Source organism: Mercenaria mercenaria, chromosome 1, assembly GCF_021730395.1.
Source record: "Mercenaria mercenaria strain notata chromosome 1, MADL_Memer_1, whole genome shotgun sequence".
In the NCBI taxonomy this organism is placed as follows: Eukaryota; Metazoa; Mollusca; class Bivalvia; order Venerida; family Veneridae; genus Mercenaria; species Mercenaria mercenaria.
This window is the reverse complement of record NC_069361.1, coordinates 76,637,312-76,655,183: the sequence shown is the minus strand read 5'-3', so window position 1 is coordinate 76,655,183 and position 17,872 is coordinate 76,637,312. Positions and strand designations below refer to the sequence as shown.

The window sequence follows — 17,872 nt, the reverse complement described above, 5'->3', positions numbered from 1 at the left end:
CTGATCTTTGTAAATTATATAGTTTATACACAAATGTTGTATATTTCCTTGTAAGATATAAAATGTGTACAGGTCCTGTTTGATATTGAAACAGACATCCCTGCATGCATGAACCTACATGTTTACGGGTATATGTATGAAAAGTATATGTGCGTGTATATTATTATGCTTGCATGCACTTAATGATACACATGCACATACCAGAATAAATTTACAAGAGCACCAGGCAACTATTTGTCAACATAAAATTTTACATTTACACATGTAATGACAAAGTTAATATATATATATGCCAGCACAGCACCTATATATTTAAGCATGGCCACATGCACAAATGAATTTCTTTTATATATATATATATGTATATTATGAATTTTTTTTTTCAGCTTCCTTGCAACATCTGTTATATATTATCAACAGATGACGGAGTGGGTGTTGTAGTTGTTTTTTTAGCTCACCTATTGTGATCGCTCAGTGTCCGGCATTTGTCTGTCATCTGTCGTCTGTCTGTCGTCTGTCAACATTTAGCTTGTGTATGCGATAGAGGCTGTACTTTCCAACTGATCTTCATGAAATTTTGTCAGAATGATTACCTTGATGAAGTCTAGGCTAAGTTCGAAAACGGGTCATCTGGGGTCAAAAACTAGGTCACTAGGTCAAATCAAAGAAAAACCTTGTGTATGCGATAGAGGCCGTATTTTTCAGCTGATCTTCATCAATTTTGGTCAGAATGATTACCTTGATGAAATCTAGGCCAAGTTCGAAAATGGGTCATCTGGGGTCAAAAACTAGGTCACTAGGTCAAATCAAAGAAAAACCTTGTGTAAGCAATAGAGGCTGTATTTTTCAATTGATCTTCATAAAATCATGTCAGAATGATTGCCTTGATGAAATCTAGGTCTAGTTTGAATATGGGTCATCTGGGGTCAAAAACTAGGTCACTAGGTCATATCTAAGAAAATACTTTTTTAAACTCAAGAGACCACATTTTTGGTCCAATCTTAATTAAAACTGGCCAGAATATTTGTTTCCATGAAATCACTAGGTCAAACATGTTTACACTGTTATGGTGTGTTTCTCAGGTGAGCGACCTAGGGCCATCTTGGCCCTCTTGTTAATCACTGTTTATAGTTGTTCATGTACTTTTAGGGTGCCAATATTTTGCTGACGGATGAAGGAGATGTCAAACTAGGTATGTGATATGTATTTTGTTTTAATTTTTTGTCAGTTTTATTATGAACAAAAATTATTTTAACTACGTATTATATGAAAGTACCTTTGAAGAATATATTAGAGGAAGCCTGGAGTGTATGGTGGGCAGGTGGTTACGGCTGCTGACTGTAAATCACTTGCAGTCCGCGCTGCCAGTTTGAAACCTTGCTTATGGTTTAGAATTCTTATATTAGAGGTCAGTGGTTCTACCACTACCAGGGGTCTGTCTCCACCATTTAAAGCTTTTAAGTTGCCTTATGACCTGAAATTATGCCAGAGTGTCTTGAAACTCAACACAACAAACAAACTGAAGATTGTTGGCCACTTGTGGCAGCTTGTTTGAACGACACTGAGATTAGTACTTATACTATTAGACTATAGTTCTGGATTATCCTTCATTTCATAATGAAAGAGTTAATGTTTTATTGAATCAAGTTGAAATCATATTTAACTGAGATGTATGAGTCAAAAAATCTTTTTTTATGCCCCCAGCATCTACTGATGCAGGAGGCATATAGTGATTGTCCTGTCTGTCCGTTCATTCATTTGTCCGTCCGTACGAGGTTAACCAAATGGGACTGTTTCATCTTGCATCAATACCCCTTACTAAAATGACTTGATACAAATGCAGATGTAACCTGTGACCATTCCTCATCTTCAGACATCACCTGACCTCAGTTTGACCTTGACCTCATTTTGGACTTAGGTTGCTTTATATGGGCCATCTCTTGGTTAACCAAATGGGACCGTTTCGTCTGGCATCATCACCCCTTACAAGAATGAATTGATACTAATACAGATGTAAACTGTGACCATTCCTCATCAAACATCACCTGACCTCAGTTTGACCTTGACCTTGACCTCGTTTTGGACTTACGTGCAAAATCTATCGACAAGGATGCCACTAGAGGCATCAAGCGTTTATTGAACGCAGCTCCTTGTTTTCATTGATATTTTCTTAAGAGGTCATTGGAATATGTTGACATGGCCAGCATAACGTGTATGAGTATATACGTATACTCGCAAGAGAAGTTAAATAGCTTATTACAACCTTCAGGAAAAGCTGTAATAAATGTTCAGAAAGCCCTGAAACATTATGTGACCACGCATTTATCATAGTTCTTTATATGGCAAGCACAAATATATTATTATTTGATCATTAATCATCACCTCATTGCTAGAAATTGATAACTTCATTGACATAAAATGCACTTACCGCCTTTTTGCAAAGAGATGGCAATTTATTTTAAATTATAGGTATTTTGTGGTTAAGCCATTGTTGATGGTATATAATTTATATATTTCAGCTGATTTTGGCGTGTCTGCTCAGATTACTGTTACAATGTGCAAGAGAAAGTCTTTCATTGGGACACCTTACTGGTACGTTTATTTCTGTAATGCTAAAAAATATGTATTTTCATAAGGCCCTGTAATAGATTCATGGTCAGTCCTATTAGGCTGAGAGCATATGTGACAGAGGATATATTTCAGGGTCATGGATAAAACCAATGTTTATTGATAGTTTAATTACATGATCACATTAAAACATTTTCAGATAAATATATTTCAGTAAAATAATCTCACTTCCCTGGAAACAGGGATCTTAATATCTTTAATATTTGCATTCTTATTTACTTGGGAGGGATTTTCGTAGCAGTTGTTATTTTACAAGTAATACATGTTAACTCTGGGTAATCTTTTTAATGCCTGGCCATTACAGAATTATCAGATAATGTGCATCCTGGTATAATAATGCATGGGCTGGAATGTTTGTAATATATGGCCTTTTATATTTATGTAATAAATAATAAAACAGCACAGAGAGTGTGTTTACTCCCTCTTTTCCGTAAATAGAGCTGCATTGGTGCCATTGTTTTACATTTGGATGAAGTCTGTGTGAGTGTTCAAAGCAGAATTCTGCTTGTGAAGTTAAACAACCCAGTCATTGAATGTTTTATTGATTTCATTTTCTTGTATAATACGAAAAACTTTCCTCGTTTTTATTCTGAAAAAACAAGACACTTTAGTACTTTGATCCAATATTTGTTGAAGTTGTTGTTTTGTATCAAGTCAGTTTTGCCTCTGTCCTAATTTACATGCATACTTTATGGATAAATCACAACTTCAAAACACATGTTACATATTGCTATCTGTTGAAACATACTACCATTGAACTTTGTTGATTCAGGCAGTACAAAATTAACCTCAATGTCCTGAAGTGTTTTTGTTTGGTTTTACATCTGTTTAGTCTTAAGGCCAGAGAAAATAAATGTTTAGATTCTCATCCGAATTTTGAGAAAAATGGGGCGGGTGGGCACTTTTTAATTTTTTTTTTTTTTTTTGAAATATGGTAGTCTGGAGGTCAATTTGACAAATAATATTTAAAATATCACAGTGTATTGATATTCTAGTGTTTCTTACTGTGTTTTTGAAGCTTTTATATGCAAAACCCATTTTGAAATATATAATTTATGTATATAAATTTGTATATAAATATTTGTATATACAATGTATATATATATGAAGACAAAAATTTCAAGTCATAAACATTTGTCTTATTTATAATTTGATAGTAAATCATTTTGTCTGATGGTTGATTGTATCCTGTACAAATAAGTAAATCTACAACAACAATGGCAATCAATATTTGTCTGCTCTGTGTATTTGCAAATTCAAAATATTTAGTTCTGTCAAAATACAACCATGACCTGTAAAGAAAACAATCTGTCATTCCTGCTGAGCACCTGCTAAAAGCTATATACCCTTGGAAAAGATGATGCTATTGACTTATGAGCTTAAAGTATAAAATATGAGGAATCTAGTAGTTTTACACCTGAAAAAAATCAGATGTTTCTTAATTTGATGCATTTGCATACATAACATATTTTTATCCTATTTCCAGATCTATGAAACAAATAATCGGTTAATTCAATATACTTTGCACGTGAAAATGGCTGGTCAGACTTCACCACGAAGGCAAATTTTTATGCTTTGTTAAACACAATTGAAATATTGAAATCCAGACAACAGATACTTATTTCTAATCAATATAAATCAATAACAATCAAATCAGGATAAGAAAATACATTGACACCTTTTTCTAAAAGTAGGTTGCTGTCTGCTAGTTGTGTGAATTGCCGATATTTTATGATCATTTCTCTTAATTTATTATAATAAGAGATAATATCATGGTAAATTTTAATATCAGATACTGTCAAATGCTGTTAAATTGTCTTTGCATCACCACAATATGTCAAACATTTCCTTTAAACTCGAGAATTATGCAATTGTTTATGCAAGTGTACCAGTATCCGGACATAAAATTTTGGATCTCCAGATTTTGACTAATAAAAAATTTCGAGGCGGGGAGTTTCAGATAGGGGCGGGCGGGGATGAGAATCTAAAAACTAATTTTCTATTGCCTAATTCTTGATTTTATTTTTTGTTGTTAGATGTTGATGTTAATATTTTCTTGATTTGAGATGGTAAAATACTCTGTTGCCATTGTTATTTTTTAGCTCGACTATTCGAAGAATAGTCTAGCTATTCTGCTCACCCTGGCGTCGGTGTCGGCGTCACACCTTGGTTAAGTTTTTGCATGCAAGTACATACAGCCATCAATTAAAGGCATATAGCTTTGAAACTTATTTTTTCTTTTTCTAGGTCAATTACCAACCTCTCTGAGTCAAGTCCCATAACTCTGACATGTATTTTGAGCAAATTATACCCCCTTTTGGACTTAGAAAATTTTGGTTAAAGTTTTACATGCAAGTTACTATCGTCAAAACTAATGCAGATATTGATTTGAAACTTCACATGTGTCTTCGGGGTTATAAAACTAGTTGATAGCAACAAGTCCCATAACTCTGACTTTCATTTTGGCCAAATTATGCCCCCTTTTGGACTTAGAAAATTCTGGTTAAAGTTTTGCGTGCAAGTACATACAGCTATTTCTAAAAGGCATAAAGATTTGAAACTTATTTTTTCTTTTTCTAGATCAATTACCAACCTCACTGGGTCAAGACCCATAACTCTGACATGTATTTTGAGCAAATTATGCCCCCTTTTAGACTAAGAAAATTTTGGTTGAAGTTTTACATGCAAGTTACTATCTCCAAAACTAATGCAGATATTGATTTGAAATTTCACATGTGTCTTCGGGGTTATAAAACTAGTTGATAGCAGCAAGTCCCATAACTCTGACCTTCATTTTGGCCAAATTATGTCCCCTTTTGGACTTAGCAAATTCTGGTTAAAGTTTTGCGTGCAAGTACATACAGCTATTACTAAAAGGCATTATAGATTTGAAACTTATTGTACTGGTATACTGGTTTCAGGTTGTCTGTCTGTCCGTCTGTCCGTAGACTCAATCTTGTGCGCACCATCTCTCCTTATCCCCTTGACAGAATTTAATGAAACTTCACACAAGTGATTAGTACCAACAGTAGTTGTGCATGGGGCATGTTAGGTTCTTTTAGAAAAAAAAATTGCAGAGTTATGGGACTTTGTTTTTTTGTTGCTATACTATATACATAGACACAATCTTGTGCGCACCATCTCTCCTCATCCCCTTGACACAATTTAATGAAACATCACACAAGTGATCAGTACCAACAGTATTTGTGCATGGGGCATGTTAGGTTCTTTTAGAAAAAAAAATTTACAGAGTTATGGGACTTTGTTTTTTTGTTACTATACTATATACATAGACACAATCTTATGCGCACCATCTCTCCTCATCCCCTTGACACAATTTAATGAAACTTACACAAGTGATCAGTAACAACAGTAGTTGTGCATGGGGCATGTTAGGTTGTTTCAGAAAAAAATTTGCAGAGTTATGGGACTTTGTTTTTTTTTGTTACTATACTATATACATAGACACAATCTTGTGCGCACCATCTCTCCTCATCCCCGTGACACAATTTAATGAAACTTCACACAAGTGATCAGTAACAACAGTAGTTGTGTATGTGGCATGTTAGGTTCTTTCAGCGACAAAAATTGCAGAGTTATGGGACTTTGTTTCTTGTTAACATACTATGTACATGCAGTCTGCATATGCAATCTTGTGCATGCCTAATCTACCAAACCCTTACACACAATTGAATGAAAGTTCACACAAGTGATCAGTACCAACCCTAGTTGTGCATGGTGCATGTTACATTCTTTTAGATAAATATTCTGCATAGTTATGGGACTTTGTTTTTTGTTACTATACTGTATACATACAGTCTATATACATACAGTCCACATAATTATGCAATCTTGTGTGTGTCAAATTGCAATGTACTGTGTCAGTGCATGCAGGGGGTACATTCATCACCTTTAGTGATAGCTCTAGTTTTTTCTTTTTCTAGATCAATTACCAACCTCACTGGGTCAAGTCCCATAACTCTGGCATGTATTTTGGGCAAATTATGCCCCCTTTTGGACTTTGAAAATTCTGGTTAAAGTTTTACATGCAAGTTTCTATCTTCAAAACTAATGCAGATATTGAATTGAAACTTCACATGTGCCTTCGGGGTTATAAAACTAGTTGATAGCATCAAGTCCCATAACTGATATGCATTTTGGTCAAATTATTCCCCCTTTTGAACTTAAAACTCTTTTGATATTTAACCTTTTTGGGTAATATTTTCCTGCTTCTGGGACAATATTTCGAATAGTCGAGCTTGGCTGTCTTACGGACAGCTCTTGTTTTTTAACTCTTCCATAGTTTGTGTGAGTAACCTTGATTTCATGTTGGCCGTTATTAATGTGAGTGACTTTGACTTTTTTGTTGGCTTATGGGGTAGTATGGTTTTCTTCATTAACCTTGGAATCACTTGCCTATCTTTGAACGATAAAATTTTTCATGTGAGGAAGCTATCCATCTGGCTTGTTGAATATCCTTGACTCCAATGTGGTGCCCACCGATGCCTGACATAATTCCTGATCGGGCACCGTGTGGATGGGGCTCTTCCTCCACCATTAAAACTAGAAAGTTGCCCTTTGACCTGAATTGTTTCGGTGTGGCTAAAATTCTAACGAAACAAATCAAACATAATTCTTTAACCACTGTTGACAGAGATAAGTTATCTCCTTACAAGAAAACAATTTCTGTCATGCTATGTTTCTGTAATTGACAGGATGGCCCCAGAAGTAGCTGCAGTGGAGAGGAAAGGCGGGTACAATCAACAATGTGATATATGGGCTGTCGGGATCACATCTATAGAGTTTGCAGAACTGCAACCACCTATGTTTGACCTTCATCCTATGAGGTATGTACAATACCAATTACGATTTCTTTCTCTAAAGATGTCTTTCTGTAAAAAAAAAAAGAAACATAAAAAAGAAAAACCTTGCAACAACATCATGCACTTTGAGCCATTTATTTTTAGCTCACCTGTCACAAAGTGACAAGGTGAGCTTTTGTGATCGTGCGGTGTCCGTCGTCCGTCCGTGCGTCCATCCGTGCGTCCGTCCGTAAACTTTTGCTTGTGACCACTCTAGAGGTCACATTTTTCATGGGATCTTTATGAAAGTTGGTCAGAATGTTCATCTTGATGATATCTAGGTCAAGTTCGAACTGGGTCACGTGCCATCAAAAACTAGGTCAGTAGGTCTAAAAATAGAAAAACCTTGTGACCTCTCTAGAGGCCATATATTCACAAGATCTTCATGAAAATTGGTCAGAATGTTCACCTTGATGATATCTAGGTCAAGTTCGAAACTGGGTCACGTTCCATCAAAAACTAGGTCAGTAGGTCTAAAAATAGAAAAACCTTGTGACCTCTCTAGAGGCCATATATTTCACAAGATCTTCATGAAAATTGGTCAGAATGTTCACCTTGATGATATCTAGTTTAAGTTCGAAACTGGGTCAACGTGCCATCAAAAACTAGGTCAGTAGGTCAAATAATAGAAAAACCTTGTGACCTCTCTAAAGGCCATATTTTTCATGGGATCTGTATGAAAGTTGGTCTGAATGTTCATCTTGATGATATCTAGGTCAGGTTCGAAACTGGGTCACGTGCGGTCAAAAACTAGGTCAGTAGGGCTAAAAATAGAAAAACCTTGTGACCTCTCTAGAGGCCATAAATTTCACGAGATCTTCATGAAAATTGGTCAGAATGTTCATCTTGATGATATCTAGGTCAAGTTCGAAAGTGGGTTACGTGCCATCAAAAACTAGGTCAGTAGGTCAAATAATAGAAAAACCTTGTGACCTCTCTAAAGGCCATATTTTTCATGGGATCTGTATGAAAATTGGTCTGAATGTTCATCTTGATGATATCTAGGTCAAGTTCGAAACAGGGTCATGTGCGGTCAAAAACTAGGTCAGTAGGTCTAAAAATAGAAAAACCTTGTGACCTCTCTAGAGGTCATACTTGTGAAGGGGTCCCCAAAAAAATTGGTCAAAAAGTTCCCTTGAGATATGGTCAAGTTTGAAACTGGGTTGTGCCTTAAAAACTAGGTCAGTGGGTAAATTTAAAAAAAAACCCCTTGTGCCTTCTAGGGCCAACTTTTCGGGGGATCTGTAGAAATTTGGTCTGAAATTTCATCTTGTGTGTCTGGGTAAAGTTTGAAACGGGGTCAGTTCTATAAAAAAATAGGTCAGTGGCTAAATTTATTAAAATCTTTTGATTCTCTAGGGCCTTTTTTAATGGATCTTCATAAAAAATTGATCTGAAATTTCCCCTTGTGATTTTGGGTCGTTTCGAAACGGGGCAGTGCGGAAAAAAATGGCCAGTGGTAAAAAATAGAAAAAAACTTGTGACCTCTTAGGGCCATATTTTTCTGAGATCTTCATGAAAATTAGTGAGAAGGTTCACCTTGTTGTATCTTTTTAAAGTTCAAAAAGGGTCAGACCTTCGAAAACTAGGTCAATAGGTCAAATAATGAAAAACCTTGTGACCTCTTGGACCTATTTTCAAGGGGGGATTTTCATGAAATTGGCGATTTTTTATCTTATTTTCTGGTCAAGTTAAAAACTGGGCCCAAAGGGCTCAAAAAACTAGGTCAATGTAAAAATAATGAAAAAACGACATCTCTCAAAAGGGTCTGTGGGAAGAGGTGGCGATTCAGGCCATTTTTTCCCTCTTTTTTTATTACAGAGCACGAAGTGCTCAAGGTGAGTTTGTGAGGTTTTTGCCCGGGTGCGGTGTGCGTCAGGGTCAAAATTTCCCCTTGTTAAACTCTGGACCCACATTGTGACCCATCTTAATGAAATTTGGTCGGGATGTTACCCTCAATAAAATTTTGGACGAGTTCGATATTGGGTCTCTGGGTAAAAATAGTTCACCAGGTCAAAAAAGGAAAAGCTTGAAAAACCAGAGGTCACAATTTTGGGCCCCAAACCCCTAACAGTAAAAAGTGGATATTGCTTTGTTTACAGGTTCCCCTTTGTTGGCTTCGGGGGGGGGGTGAAGTGTGAATCTGAACTTTTTAAGTGGAAAATATAAATAAAAAAAAGCCGTCGGAAACAGTTTTGGGAAGGGTGGTGAAAAATTCTTCCCCGAAAATTTTGGCTCAAACAATATTTCCCTAGTTTTCTTCGATTCAGCCACCGCGATACATTTTTAAATGTAAGTATCCTCCTTTGTGTTGAGAAAAATCGGGGAGTGTCGCTGGTTTTCCAAAACATTTAAGAAATCGTACGGGACCTGCTCGGGGAGGTGAAAAGCGCGCATGACATAATTTATTTGGGAGACGTTTTTTTTTAACCCCCCTGCGGGTTTTTCCCACCCGTTCTCTGAATCCTAAAGGGGGGGATCATTCGTTGTCCTGATTTTGCAGGGAGTATCGAGACGGAAATTGTGCGGAATTCTGCGCAACGGTACTGCGCTGCGCATAAAAATTTAAAGAAACGGCAAAAAAATAAAAACGAACACTTCACCAAAATTTTGGGCGTTCCATTTTTTCCCTTCTGTTATCGCATTGGCATTTTCGTACAAAAGTTCCACTTACATCCAAACCTTTTCAATGTTACTTGTTTCAAGTTTGGCCACTAAAAAAGAACTGTAAAGCTGATCCTTTTCCCCAAATGCTGCCAAGATGGTATTCTCTGAACATGAAAACCTGCGTATCCTTTGGTTGTGTGAATTGCGGGAGCCCCATTAGCAAGTCTCGAGACTGCAAGCATGGAGACGAAAGGAAAGTTCTCCATGAAAAATTTTCAAAAAGGGCAGGGATTTCCTAAGCTAGACAAATTGCCAATGCTAAATTGTTTCCCTCCTGACAGCAAATTTCTTCCATAACAAATCTAACTCAAAAAAATTTACTAAATGTATGATGCGTCTAGCAAACTGATTCCCGTGCCTATTCCAAATGCTAAAAAAGAAAAGCCAAAATCCAGCAAAACCTTTTTCGACACCATTTTCAAATGCACTGTAAACCCAAGGCTGCCCGCTGTACAAAATGTTCCCCAAACTACACAAAATTTTGCAGCTCAAAGAAAAATTTCAAATAAAAGTGGGGTGAGTAAAACCCCCCAAACAAAAAATTGATTGAAAAACTGATGGTTTAAAAAGGGGAAAAAACGTTCCCATTAATAAAAAACCTTTCCCCTTTGATATGAACCGTTGCGGGGGAAGATGTGACGCCCCCATTTTCGCCCCTCGGTTTTTCTAGCAAAAGGGGGGAAAAAAATTTAAAAGGTTTCCCACCCCCTGAATCAATGCAACCTAATACTTTAAATTTCCAGTCGTTTTTTTTGTTTACAGTGTAAATGGAAAGTAAAATTTTTCCAGTGGAATTGCCGTGGCTTAAAGAAAATTTTTAAATAAAATTCTCTTATCAAAATATAACCTTCATTATGTCCCTTGTGAAACATTTTTAAAGGGAAACGGACAAAATAGTTTTCAAAAATTATTCAGTGTATAACTTAATTTATACAAACCGTGAGTTCTGGTGGTACATCTATTATTATTATTTTGCAGTCCCGCACAGAAAATTGTTCTAAATACAAGATTCAATCGTTGCAATAAAGGTAACATTTCCGACCAATTACCCGTTCGATTTCATCCTCCCAAATTTAAACTAATCTTGAAAATCTTGATGATCTTATAAAAAAAAATTCCCCAACCTTTTTTGCTTATGGGAGTTTTTAAAGGGCATCAGAAATTTTTGGGGCTGTTCTGACAGCAACCTAGAGGTCAAATTTTTGAAACTTTTATGAAAAAAATGCCCTTGTTTTTTTAAAAGATACTCCAAAATTACCCTTTACCTGCAACAGGTAACTTTTTTCGCTTGATTTACAATTTGTCAACCCAACATTTTTCTGGATTTGAAGGAAAGTCTGGATGACTTTCATGGTATGGCCATTTTCCAATTTTATTTCAAAAACTTTAATTGCCCTCACCCCCCTTATTTTCAAAATTAATAAAAGGGCTGGAAGCAAATTTTAAAGCTATGTAAAAAAGATTTGTTTTGAGTTTACAATTTTAGTCCCTTTTATCGGTTTTCAGTTTCCGCCATATTTCTGCAAATCCCTTTCCCCAAAAATTCAAAAATGGTTTCATAAAAATAAGCCTTGGTATAAGATGATTGTAAACCGCTGTTCGAAAAGAGAGCGGCCCTTTAAAAAATTCAATTACAAAGAAAAACCACAAACAGTTAAAATTCTGAGAGCAAAGCCCCAGAATATAAAAAAGCAAGAAAAAAACTGGCTTCATCGTTTCAAAACTTTAAATTTAGGATCGGGTTTAAAAAAATCAGCTTGGGAAAGGGTTCGCAAAATAAGTGGAAAAGGAAAAATTTGGAGTTTCCCCTCTTACAAAATCGACCATCTATTGAATCACAAGGGGACATTGCAATACACTTGGTGAAAACTTTTCAAAAAATCTTTCAAAAATTTATAAAAGGTTTCAAAAATAAATCCAAAGAAAATAAACCTTTAATTTTGATTAATAATGATGAAATTTAAATTTAAAAAAAATTTTTGCTCACAGAATTATTGATCTTTGACAAATTTATGTCTGCAGCTGGCCCAGACCAAATTCTTATAACTTTTAAAAAATTTACCACAAGAAAATTAGACCTCCCCCCTTGAAAAATTTTAATTTAACTGGAAATGACATTTTTCCGTTCCTGGAGGGAAGCTTAGTTATTCCAATCCAAAACCGGGGAAAAATCACGAACCCAAGTAATTATAGACCCTTGCCCTTACTATTGTTTTTAAAACTCTAGAAAATATGATCAATTCTGGCTGTTTGGGTTTTTGAATCTCAGGCAAATTTTAACTTTCAAAGCGGTTTTGCAAGCAGGCAGCACAACGATCTCTTTTTCGACTGGAAAATTTTTTTGATGCAATTTTTTTAAAAAAGAGCATCTAGTGTCTATCTTTTTCGGGTTTGGAAAAAAGTTATGACATACTGGAAGTTTGGGGTTTAAAGTCTTTAACGACTTGGGGTTTTTAAAGGTCGTCTTCCAACATTTTTAACACTTTTTATCGATGCAATTTAAAGTCGTGTTGGTTTAACCCGCTGCTCATTTTAGCAAGAAACGGGAGTTCCACAAGGGGTTTTATTTTATTGAACTTTTTAGCTCAAAATTAACGAAGTGAATGTGTGTTACCAGGGGCAGAGGGGGCATTAATGTTGATGATTTTTTTATATGTTACGTTCAAAAAATTGCGTACGTTGAAGCCAAATTCGCGTGTTTTAAAAAAACTTCAAAATTTGGGGCCCTGGAAAATGGTTTTTAATTTTTTTCAATCAAAAACTAAGGTGTCCCCTTTTGCAAAATTGAAACGTCTTGTGCCCCGAGCTTTTTCTAAAAGGGACAAAAATACCAGTTTTTGCGAAGCAAAAATTTTTTGGTGTTTTTTTGATAAAAACTTTCTTTTTTTAAAAAATAAAACACCTGAAAACCAAATGTTTTTAAATATTGAATTTTTAAAAAGGGAAATTTCAAAAACTGATTGGGGGGCGATCGCAAGGTTTTGTTAAGATTAAAAAGCTTTTTATTGATCCCAAACTTGGGTTAGGTTGTATTGTTTATGGGTTTTGCCCGGAAAACGTATTTACAAATGTTGGGTACTATCCATAATCAAGGTTTTGATTGTTTTTGGCATTTAGAACATCGCCTGTTTAAAGCTTGTATGTTGAAGCAAACGAACCCTCCCTTTCACGGAGTAAAAAAATATCATTACAATATGCCGAGGGAGCTGCAAAAAAATCCCCAAACCTGCTCAAAAAATCATATTTAAACCAAGTCCCGGAACGTTGACAGAAAAAAAAAAACAAAAAAAACCTTTTTGGGTTTCGCATCAGCAATTTATGAAGGGGAAAGATTTTTAAATTTATGAATAAAAAAAAAAATTTGTTCTGAATACACCACCATGGACTCTTTTTTTCCAACTGTTCTTTTTGTATGAAAACCGCCTTAAAAAGCGAAACAAACACGAAATATTCAAATCCAAAAAATTGAAATCAATGCTTACAAAAATCATAATTTCCAATTTATACGATGGTTCTAAGATGATTCAAAGGTTGGTGGCCCCCGTTGCCATCTGCATCATCAAAAAATTACTTTGCCCAAAAAACGCTTAATTTTTTTTAGTGGGCAAAAGCTTTGTTTTGGGCCCCTTTAAATTTTATTTCAGAAATAAAGAAAAAAAGTTTATCATCTTTTTCCGACCACTTCGTTTTCAATCAATACACAACCGCATACAGAAAAAACCTCTATTCAGAAAATTCTTTTCAAGGTTCATGAAATATCTTTTAAAAAGTCCATATATTCGTTGGTTTTCCCAGTCATGTTGATATTCAGGAAAGAGGATGTGTACCGCAGCAAAGAAACCTTCTTAATCAAACAAATTGAAAAATTCCTTCTGTTTTTTTGGTCAATTAAAAAACATTTTAATAAAAGGCAGTTTCATGGAAAAAAGCTTCTTCAAAAAACTTCTGAAATTAAACCCCACTTTTGGGGAATGGCACCAGGAAATTTAAAACGTTTTCGGGAGGAAGTTTTTTCTTTCTGTTGTCGAATTGGTCAAAGGGTTAATCTTCGTACTTTTGACATTAAGCAAACCGAGTGTGTACCATGTCCAAACACCGCTTTCTTTAAAAAAATTTTTTAACAATGTGTTGACTTCGACCACAGCGCAATTCAACTATAATGTACAATCGTTAAAAGAGTTGTTTGATCAAGTTCCTGCAGACAAAATTTTGCAGTTTTTGAAACAAATAGGCATATATCATAAAATCTGAACTTTATTTGATTTTTGAGTCGGCTAAACGATGAAATCGTTTTGACGAGTCCTTGCTATCCAGCGATTCTCTAAGTCTAAATGGACCAAATAACACAGTGAAGGGATGTAGTTCCATTAAATTTCTCAAACTTCAAACAGTTCACTGCATGAATGAAGTTAAGTTGTGTGAATTCCCTTTGCTATGACCAATATACGATGTAATCTGTCATATTTATGACTTGTAATTGTGCAATACTCGAATGTAACTCATTAAGCATAAATGTGCATTTTATGAATTGCGCAGGCTTACAAAGCTTGCGTAACATCCAGCGAAAGACAAAAAATAGTTCCGCAGGGCTCCAGATAAGATGCGTATTAGCGTAAATTACGTATAGAAATAATGCAAATACGCATATCTAATAATTTCTAAGCGTATAAAAACTTATATAAAATTACAGAAATGCACACAATGCTTTTTTAAAAACAAAATCTAAATAGTCTGGATGCGTTAGGTAACATAGCCATTCCCGATCAGCCTTAATTCTCCCACATTGAATGTATACACGCATCGTATGATTTCTATAAACTTTGCGTGGGTTTCTACACACACACATGAATTTTGCAGTCAGTAAACGGATAAATTATCAGAAGAAGAAGCTCTTACTGGTTTGTTTAGTTACTACAGATATTAAAAATGATTTTAATTCTTATTTTTCGAGAAATAAACAAATCGGCGAAACATTAAATTATATTTTCTTGTAGTTTTTGAAATCAAAAGTAGATCGTCTATGTTAGAGTGCTTTGACGAAACGAAACAATTTTTTTTATGAAATGATTTAAATAATTTCACCGTAAACTTCAATGTCAGATACTGCTAATTGCTGCTAAACTGTCTTCATATCATCATAATTTGTAATACATATTGTTGAAACTGGAGATTTTGGCGGTATAAAAGAAAGTGTAATCATATTCGGACATAATATTTTGGGTAAATATCGAGCTGTGTTATGAAATTTAAACATTAAAGTAACAGACATGATAGATATTATTGTAACAGAAATGATTCTAGAATTTATTTTTATAATACATACATAGAATCAATATTAGACTTATATTCTAGTGCTGAGGCATGACCTGAAAGTAAAAATATGAAGTGACAGTCATTCATACTTTGAATATTGTAATACTAAAAAGAATCTAGAGGTAATATTTAGAAATTGAAACATAAAATTTTCAGTTAGAAATCGCACCAAAGGCTGTATCAAGCGTCTACATTTTCAAAATTTCCTTGTGGTGATACCCCAAACCCTAATTGCAGGAGGGGGTATCCTCCCACACCCTCCCCCCCATATTGCCACTTTACAGTTTGATACATTTGCCCTTTTACCACCTGCCACAATGCCCATTTCAAAATCTGACTGCAGTTCAAAGTGGGAAGGAACACCCCTCCCCAAACCCACCCTGCTACCGACCACGTAAAAATGGCTCAGACATTTTTTCAGCCCAGTCTGGGCCTGTCTGTCTACATGAATCAAAACTGATAATTGAAAGTACATAGACTTGGGGACTACTGACATGGTTTTGAAGAGGTTAACAGGTCTGAAATAGAATAAATGATGGTTTTAACTAAAAAAGAACTGCATTTATTAATATTGGTTATCTTTTCCGAAATTGGTAGCTAGTCCGAGTAACTTCTCTTAGTTTCGAATGCGCAATTTTCCCGTCAGTGTTAACATTCATGACACTATATATTGACACTCAGCAACATTTACAAATCTTTAAACGCAAAAGTAAGTATACTTTAAATTCGCATCCCTTATAATATGATTGAACAATACCTAGCGTGTGACATGGTTATTGCCAGGCCCCTTATCTGTAAAATATCTGTACAGTTCTTTCGTCCATCCATTACAAATTGTATGTGGCAATCCGCGCTATAAAATTTCAATATATAAATTTTCATATTCAAATTTTATCATGTGCGAATATATACCAGCCGATAATTGCCTGTTTTTGGTAATGCCGGAGGCAAATGTTTACTGGAAAAATATTTATAGTCATGGGCAGTATCTTAGTGTCACCTGTCAAATTGTAGTTTGTACTTTTAACATTTTTATTTTTGCGAACCACTCTTCAATTTTAGAGAAATATATTGGGTTTAAATACTTGTATAATGTCAATCAAAGTTTTACTAGGCATCGATTGAATGTCCATTTCATCTATTGTAACAAAATCTCTGTTCAGTTGAGGAAAAAAAGTAAAACCAAACTGAAACTGGTAGACTATACTACCAATACATCAATCATTAGCCGGCCATCCAGCTGGCTTATGGAAGGTCGGTGGTTCTACCCAGGTGCCCGCTCGTGATGAAAGTATGCACGGAGGGGCACCTGGGGTCTTCCTCCACCATTAAAGCTGGAAAGTCGCCATATGACCTAAAATTGTGTCGGTGCGACATTAAACACAACAAAATAAAAAAAAAAACAATCATTAGCCGACTCTCAGGCCCTTCAGGCCTTTGATTATTTACATGTTTTACATTTTTAGCTCATCTGATTTTTTGAAAAAAAAATGATGAGTTATTGTCATCACTTGAGCGGTTGTCGGCGTCGGCGTCTGCGTCGGCGTTGCCTGGTTAAGTTTTATGTTTAGGTCAGCTTTTCTCCTAAACTATCAAAGCTATTGCTTTGAAACTTGGAATACTTGTTCACCATCATAAGCTGACCCTGTATAGCAAGAAACATAACTCCATCTTGCTTTTTGCAAGATTTATGGCCCCTTATGTACTTAGAAAATATCAGATTTCTTGGTTAAGTTTTATGTTTAGGTCAACTTTTCTCCTAAACTATCAAAGCTATTGCTTTGAAACTTGGAATACTTGTTCACCATCATAAGCAGACCCTGTACATCAAGAAACATAACTCCATCTTGCTTTTTGCAAGATTTATGGCCCCTTTTGGACTTAGAAAATCAGTTTTCTTGGTTAAGTTTTATGTTTACCGTAGATACCCATGTATAATGCGCAGTTTTTTGACCCCCGGGACCACCCCCGAATCGTGGGTGCGCATAATACACAGGTATAGACAATTTTCCAACTTCAAAACAAGTTTGTTACCGATGTTCGCCATTTTGGTAAAGGGAAACTACTCCCCGCGCTTACTGTCTCCGCTAAAATCTAAGATTGCCGTTACGTTCCGTAAAAGATCGAATTGTTTATTTTTTTTTCAAACAAAATTAATTTCATATAAATTTAAAAGTATTTTGACGAAAGAAATGTTTATAAATCACAAAAATTATGTTACTAATTAAAGATCGAGAATTATCTTTAACCGAGATCAAACTGTGAACAACATAATTGACACGAGGTGACACGTTGATTGCCGGTAATTACTGGCTTTATGATCGTGACAAAAGACTATCACACCTTTTGTTATCAGTTTAAATTGAGAAGCTTATGTCATTTTGAAAGATACCATTCCGAAA

General features: G+C 35.3%; 1 protein-coding gene across 5 annotated transcripts in view; it reads left to right on the top strand.

Annotated features, from left to right (window-relative positions):
* Nucleotides 1-17,872, top strand: part of LOC123533487 (mitogen-activated protein kinase kinase kinase kinase 3-like) — a 96,024-nt gene that overhangs the window by 13,507 nt on the left and 64,645 nt on the right. For all 5 annotated transcript variants that reach the window (XM_045315158.2, XM_045315152.2, XM_045315147.2 and 2 more), the window contains exons 5-7: nt 1,150-1,192; nt 2,520-2,592; nt 7,344-7,475. In XM_045315158.2, the coding sequence (XP_045171093.2) occupies nt 1,150-1,192; nt 2,520-2,592; nt 7,344-7,475 (248 nt within the window). The remainder of the gene's footprint in view (nt 1-1,149; nt 1,193-2,519; nt 2,593-7,343; nt 7,476-17,872) is intronic.